This window comes from Eublepharis macularius, chromosome 1, assembly GCF_028583425.1.
Source record: "Eublepharis macularius isolate TG4126 chromosome 1, MPM_Emac_v1.0, whole genome shotgun sequence".
Taxonomy (NCBI): domain Eukaryota; kingdom Metazoa; phylum Chordata; class Lepidosauria; order Squamata; family Eublepharidae; genus Eublepharis; species Eublepharis macularius.
In genome coordinates, this window is record NC_072790.1 from 23,404,395 (window position 1) to 23,410,979 (window position 6,585).

At 52.6% G+C, this 6,585-nt stretch overlaps 1 protein-coding gene across 1 annotated transcript; it reads right to left on the bottom strand.

The window, feature by feature from the left end:
- Window positions 1–1,131: 1,131 nt before the first annotated feature.
- LOC129323850 (SMH class II histocompatibility antigen, beta-1 chain-like) lies at window positions 1,132–5,261 on the bottom strand. The gene is given in 4 exon segments (XM_054970618.1): window positions 1,132–1,238; window positions 1,450–1,494; window positions 1,497–1,628; window positions 5,183–5,261. Coding segments are annotated over 4 exon segments (363 nt in total).
- Window positions 5,262–6,585: the final 1,324 nt, after the last annotated feature.

The following is a 6,585-nucleotide window of genomic DNA, read 5'->3' on the forward strand; positions in this document are numbered from 1 at the left end:
CCAGGTGCACCAGTTCCCAGGCAGCATTCCCACCGGAGGAGACTGTTTTGTCTAACACCGTTCCACCAAGCATTGGCCTTGAAGGAGAGCAGCTTCCCAGGACTGAGAGATGTTGTTTTGAGAACTGTGGGGGGAGGCTGATCCAAATGGGTATTGTTACTCTGTATCTTATGCTGGCTCTTCATTGGTAACAATGATCATGTACCATCCTGATTCTCCTATTCAGGACAGTGGACTATAATGGACCTTTTCTGCAGTAAAGTTTCCTTTTCCAAACAATGGACCTGTGTTTGCTTCTAAAGGGAACCCTGTAGTGAGTGCCTTATTTAGCCACAGTCTGACAGGAAGACTATGAAGAGGCAGTGACTGCGGCAAAGGAATGGTACTTCTCTGCAACCGTTGCATCGGCTGACTCACAGACAGGCCAATTGTTTAAGAAATTGCAACATCTTTTGACTTCTAAATCTGACTCTCGACTGGCTCAGGAGCAATCAGCTGTGCCGTCTGTTTTGACCCAGTCACAGTGAGGGCCATTGAGAGTATCCTGGCATCCCTGAGGGCCACTCCTTGTGTACTGGATCCTTACCTGTCTTGCATTTCAAACCATATAAAGACCACCAAGGGAACGGAGGTTTCTTTCAGTACACAAACCAGACAGAACTGCTTTCAAATGGGGACACCTAACGCTGAATAGATACTCCAAACTTCCTCTCTCGGTCCATAATCAGTGCTGGTTTCCTCTGCAAAAGCAGATTCCATGCATCTGTGGTGGCCATACCCCAGGGGTCTGTCTAGTGGTCAGCAATACAGAGGCCACTTTGGAGAGATTGGGACTGGCCTTGCATTTGAAACCGGAACGGTATCTGGCTGAATCCACACTTACCAGCATAGTGCTAAACCGTCGGAATGACCACGTCTTCCTGGTGCTTTTTCTGACGTCATTGCGCTATGACAGCGGCATCGTGGCCCGATGACGTCATAAAACACGCCAGGAAAACGCGATCATTCGGACTGTTTAGCACTGTGCCGGTAAGTGTGGATTCAGCTTCTCTTACATTGTGCCGATGCCATAACTACATATTCCAGAGAAGTACTGCTGTACGGTCCAACCTCTACAAGGAGGCTACCGCTTTATGGTATTACCTCTACGAATCCCACAGCCACAAAGATTAGCCCCGATACGAACCCCATGGTCCCTGTCCGTACTTTGCTCTCGGCAGAGTCCGATGTCTGTGGTTCTGGGAGACGAGAAGGAGCCTCGTGTGGGAAGATGGATTGAGGGGGGGGGGAAGACTCGGTCTCTGTGCCCAAGGATTTCACAGGGAGAGTCTGGTCCACATGCTACATACTGGCAAGGGCTCCTCAGAGTAGACCCAGGTCCTTGGAACTCCCACCCACTCTGTGCGATTGTGTCTGCAGGGGAAAGGGGGAAGGCCGCCCAGCTCTTACCCCACTGCACAGTGAGGGGCTGATCCAGGCTGCTGTGCTCCACTTGCAGGCGTAGACATCTCCCCACTCGGGCACTGTCTCCAGCATCACCTGGTTCTGGAAGGTCCAGTCTCCGTTCTGCAACTCCTTGGAGTATTCCACCCCCTCTGTCTGCTCCTGCCTGTTCTTCAGCCCTTGATCTTAATCTCTGAACCGGGTGGCAGAGCACATCAGGAGGCCGTGGTGGGACAGGGGCTCTGCCTGGGTGGGGGAGAACTTCACCAGGGGCTGAACTGGAGCAAAGAAAAGGAGAGAGAGCATTTCAGAGACACAGCTGAAAAAGAAAAGCATAGACAGATGAAGAAGAAGCTGGTATCATGTACACAGCTGAGACATTTCGAAGGAGACAATCTCGGCCTCTCCCACCCACCAGGGCAGCAGATGATCCACTATCTCCCCTTCTGGTCCATGCACAAGCCTGTACGGACAGACCCACAAGCACAGCTCTCTGTCCCACTGCCACAGTCCCATCTTGCTGCCCAAGCTCCAAGAGTTGTTTTGCATCATCAGACCCTCGTCCAGCCCCTCCTACATTCGCTCTCTGGCGACAACCAAGAACTTGTAACATGGCTCAGGCTGAGAGAAGAGGGCCTTGCTCGGCCCCCTTCCCAAAAGGCCCTCAGTCCCTGCAGGCCCCCCCCCCCCAATACCTGCACTGTCTTCCCAAAGGACCTTTGACTTGTACAGAGATGAGGAAGGAAGGCCTTCTTTCCGCCCTCTCCAACTCCCACATCCCCAGCAATGTGGGGATAATTGTATGGTCATCATGTCATTAATGGTGAAGATAATCATGTTATTAAATAAAAGATCTGTACCCTGTGTTTCTCACCAAATAACAGACAGAAAGTTACGCCAACTATAAAATAACAAAACAAAGAGGATTTTGAAATATTGAAATGTCTGTGTACTGCACTGAGTCACACTGTGTAATCCACCTTGAGTCTTAGTGCGGAAGGCGGACTATAAAGAATGAAAATACATTTTAAAAAAATCACTTCTCAGCAAGGCGTCTCTGTTTGCAGAACGCCGAGTAACACACTCTGCTTCCGTCAAGCGAGCCGCTAGTCTGGGGCTCTTCACTTTTCCTGCCTCCTCCCCTTAAAATCCACGGGACGTCAGAAAACTGTGACAAAGATACATGATTTAAGGGACATCATAAAATGCAAACTAGATGACTAAATATTTATTGATGATGTTGCAAACCCTCGTCGTCTAACTCAGGCCTGGGCTGACCTTCCTCTACCCTGAGGTAAAATTTCTCCTCACGGAGTGTATGAAGGTGAATCCTGGGCTGGGAAGCCTTCAGTAGCGTGGTCGTGGTTTAGCTTCAGCTTTCTTTCTTCCCCCGTCCTTTAGAAGTGGGGCAGTTTCCCAGCCAAGTTCTTTCTGAGGAGGGCAGTCCATCACAAGTGAGGTGCTCCAAGTTCAAGACCCACACAGCACTACTTCGCCTCTTCTCCAGACCTCAGGGGACTCCACTCAATCAACGATCCTGGGCAGGAGTTCGAGTTATGCCCCAGCTGTAACCCTTTTCCTAATGCCGAAGGGGAGACTCCCTTCTGCCCACTCCCTTGGCCAACCATAATTCCCAGATCTCTCGGGTCTACGCAGAAGTTAGGCCTGTCTTTCCCACTTCAGTCCAAGGACTAGACGTGCTTCATAAATGCCATGTTTCCCCCCCCCCCATTCCCCTTCCTCCCTCACACAGAGGCCCCTCTGGCTGAGCCTCCCTGGGCAGAAGACAACCCCCCCCCCCCGGGCACCAACTGTCACCTGGGCATTCCAGCACCAACTGTCCTTTCAGGCTAGCCATGGGGAGGGGGGCCCCCACATGTCAGTCTTCCTCCCCTCCTTGCTGCTGTTTCCATGCCCGGCAATCCCAGCCTTTGAAGCTGAGTCCGTCCCAATGACAAGACAGAATTCCTGGCCCAGTCAGATCTTTGTGTAGGCAGGAGACTCTGCATTTCACCAAGCAGAAGAATGCAATGAAGTAGTGAGCCTGGAATGAACTGAAATTGAGTCTGAGTTTGTTTTTCTTCTAGTTAAGTAGGGGGGAATCAGGGGGAATCAGTAAGAATGGACATACGCCCTTGGCCCGCCTGAGATGTACATGTGTGGCCCACCGGGACAGCATGCCAGGACGAGTCTCTTCCAGTCAAGACTCCTTGACTGTCCATTCATGTGTGTGCGTGTGTGTGGGGGGGGGGGGGTAAGAATACAAAGGGGGAGAAACCCTATAAATGCCCGGAGTGTGGGAAAAGTTTTGGTCAGAGTGGAAACCTTTCTTCACAGGAAGCCACAGGAAAGTTGCTGCAAAATCCGAGTTAGGCTTATGCCCCTCTCTGAGAGGCTCTTGTAATGGGAGATCCTTATGGGGTGGTCAGCCCTCCCATCCCTGGTGTAAAATGGGGGGGGGGGGAGAGAAGGGGGGAGAAGTGATCCCCAGTCCTCTGTCCCCTCCCCTCGGTCGTGGGCTACGTACTCTGGCCAAGGAGAGGGGTGGGGGATGCCGACTGGGGGGAATGGGGGGGGCTTTCCTTTGCTCTCTGCTTTCTGTCATTGTGGTGGGATTGTCATGAGATAGAGAAAACAGAGGGATGGAAAGGGCCTGGCTTTTAACCTCCTCGGTTGGAGGGGGGTGGGGTGGGGTTGGACTGCCACAAGGAGCGTCGCATTCAGGTCTTGCTAGGACGCCTTATGGTTTCAAGCCCTGCGCCTGTGGCCCACACGTCACTCTGGGCACGAGAGGCACAGCCATGTCCAGCAGGACTCGAACATGATGTATGGTTGGAGGTCGAAGCTGGCCTGTTTCTTCACACAAGGAAGTTGGCGGAGCTTAATATTACCAGCCTCACAAAGGGAGCCAAGGGCCACATTTACGGTTGCCGTTAAAGTGCGCTTGTGTGCTGAGGCTGGGTCAGAACACCTCACAATGACAGCAGCATAAACCCACCACGGCCTGGTTGTGCCATCTTTAATTTATTCTGACTGCGGCATTCGGTACCAGCTGTAGCTCCTGGACAGCACTGCTTCCAGGCCTAACTGAGGGTTCTTGGCATTCATCTTAATGTCTTAAACATTCAATGAGTGTTCAATAAAGTGTGGGTCCCTCTCCCCCACCACTGAACGATGTCGGTCACTGTGAGCCCCTGTGCCCCACTGCTCAGTGAGGTGGATCATTGGCTGAGAGCAGTGAATACTGCGCGCCCCTCTGCCCCTCCTCAGTGTGAGGTGCGTCATCAGCCGGCGTCCAACTCGGTTGCTGAGCTTGGGAGTTTGCAGGGGAGCAGGAGGGAGCCCCCCTCGTCCAAGTGCCCTGGCAAAGGCCACGCCCGCAGGAGGCTGGGGTTCAGCGGTATCCTTCCTGCTACAGAAATCCAGCCAGGTACAGATGACCGCCCACTTCCCCCCTTGAACACCTTTGAACAACCAGGTGGAAAGCCAGGAGGGGAGTTGGGGCTCTCCAGTGAAGTGCAGAGAGTTCCACAGGCCCGATTCTCTGCCTCTTGAGTGTGTGCTCAACACATTCAGTTGTTGTCTCCCTGAGGCTGGTGGGGTTGCTGACCTGGAGAAGCTGATGGAGAGAGAGGCCTGCAGAGGAGACCTTCAGGGCCCCCCCAAGAACAGCCCCCTCCTCTGCCGACGTCTCCTCTGCTGTCATGAAGAGTGAACAGAGATCTTCGCCAGCTCCTACCCCACTGCACAGTTCGGGGCTCCTCCTGGCTGCTGAGCTCCACCTGGCAGGCATAGACATCCCCCCGCTTGGGCACCATCTCCAGCATCACCTGGTTCTGGAAGGTCCAGTCTCCGTTCTGGAACTCCTTGGAGTATTCCACCCCCTCTGTCTGCTCCTGCCCGTTCTTCAGCCCTTGATCTTAATCTCTGAACCGAGTGGCAGAGTAGATCAGGAGGCCGTGGTGGGGGAGATAGAATCATAGAATCATAGAGTTGGAAGGGGCCATACAGACCATCTAGTCCAACCCCCTGCCCAGTGCAGGATCAGCCTAAAGCATCTCTGGCAAGTATTCATCCAGCCTCTTCTTGAAAACTGCCAGTGAGGGGGAGCTCACCACCTCCCTAGGCAGCTGATTCCACTTTTGAACAATGGGAGATCATTATGGGATGGTATTGCGACGGAGCCCCTCTGCCTCTCCTCTGTGTGAGGTGCGTCATGTGCCTGCTGTTGAGGCTCCCAGGTTTCCTGGGGTCTTGTATCCCAAGGCTTGCAACTTGGGAGTTTGCAGGGGAGCAGGAGAGGGTGGGTCACAGAGCCAGGCAGAAGGGAGGGCTTCGGACTTGGTGCTGAGCGGGGCTGAAGACCTGGGCCATTTGCACACAACTCACCGGACGATGAAGTGTTCTGCAAAACACCCAGGAGATAGTGTCTTCTCACGTGAAATCGCGCCAGGAAGACGCTTTTATCTGGGAGTTTTGTGCAAAATAGCCTGTTTGAACTACACATCTTGACAGTTTAAGGAATGCCAACTGGCAAGGCAAAGGCGCCTACAAGACTTGTTCTCACAGTGAAAACAAAGCAGAATTGCCTAGAAATCAGTGGGCACGTGTGCCAAACGAAAACAGCCTGCACGCGAATTGAGGAACGCACATGCCGCCCTGCACTTGAGCGTCCTCAGATAATTTGCAATGTGTAGAGAGACTGTAGGGTACTGCGTATAGCCCTTCACTCCCAACAGGAAATGTTCAATGCACTTCAATGCACTTTTTCAATGCACTTCTGCTTCGAAGGCAGAGCCTCCAAGCCTCCTCTGGACGCTCTTCGCCAGCGTGGCTCAGTGGAGCCCCCCACGTTCAGAGGGAATGCCCTCTCGATGTCTGTGGCTGGGGCAACAACGGCGGACAACGGGCCTCTGTCCCTGTGCTTGTGGAGCTGACGGGGTAACGGATGGGTCGCTGCGGGATATGAATGGTTGACTTGATCAAAGAGGGGTCTCCTTGTCTTCAGCTTCTAGGTTTCACACATCTTTCATTATTTTTCATGTTTTATTGCCTCGTTATAAATTCCTTTATATTTTTCTTTGAAAATGTAGCTTAAACTGGGTGAAATAAATATAGCTAGTACTAAAATCCCTTATACTC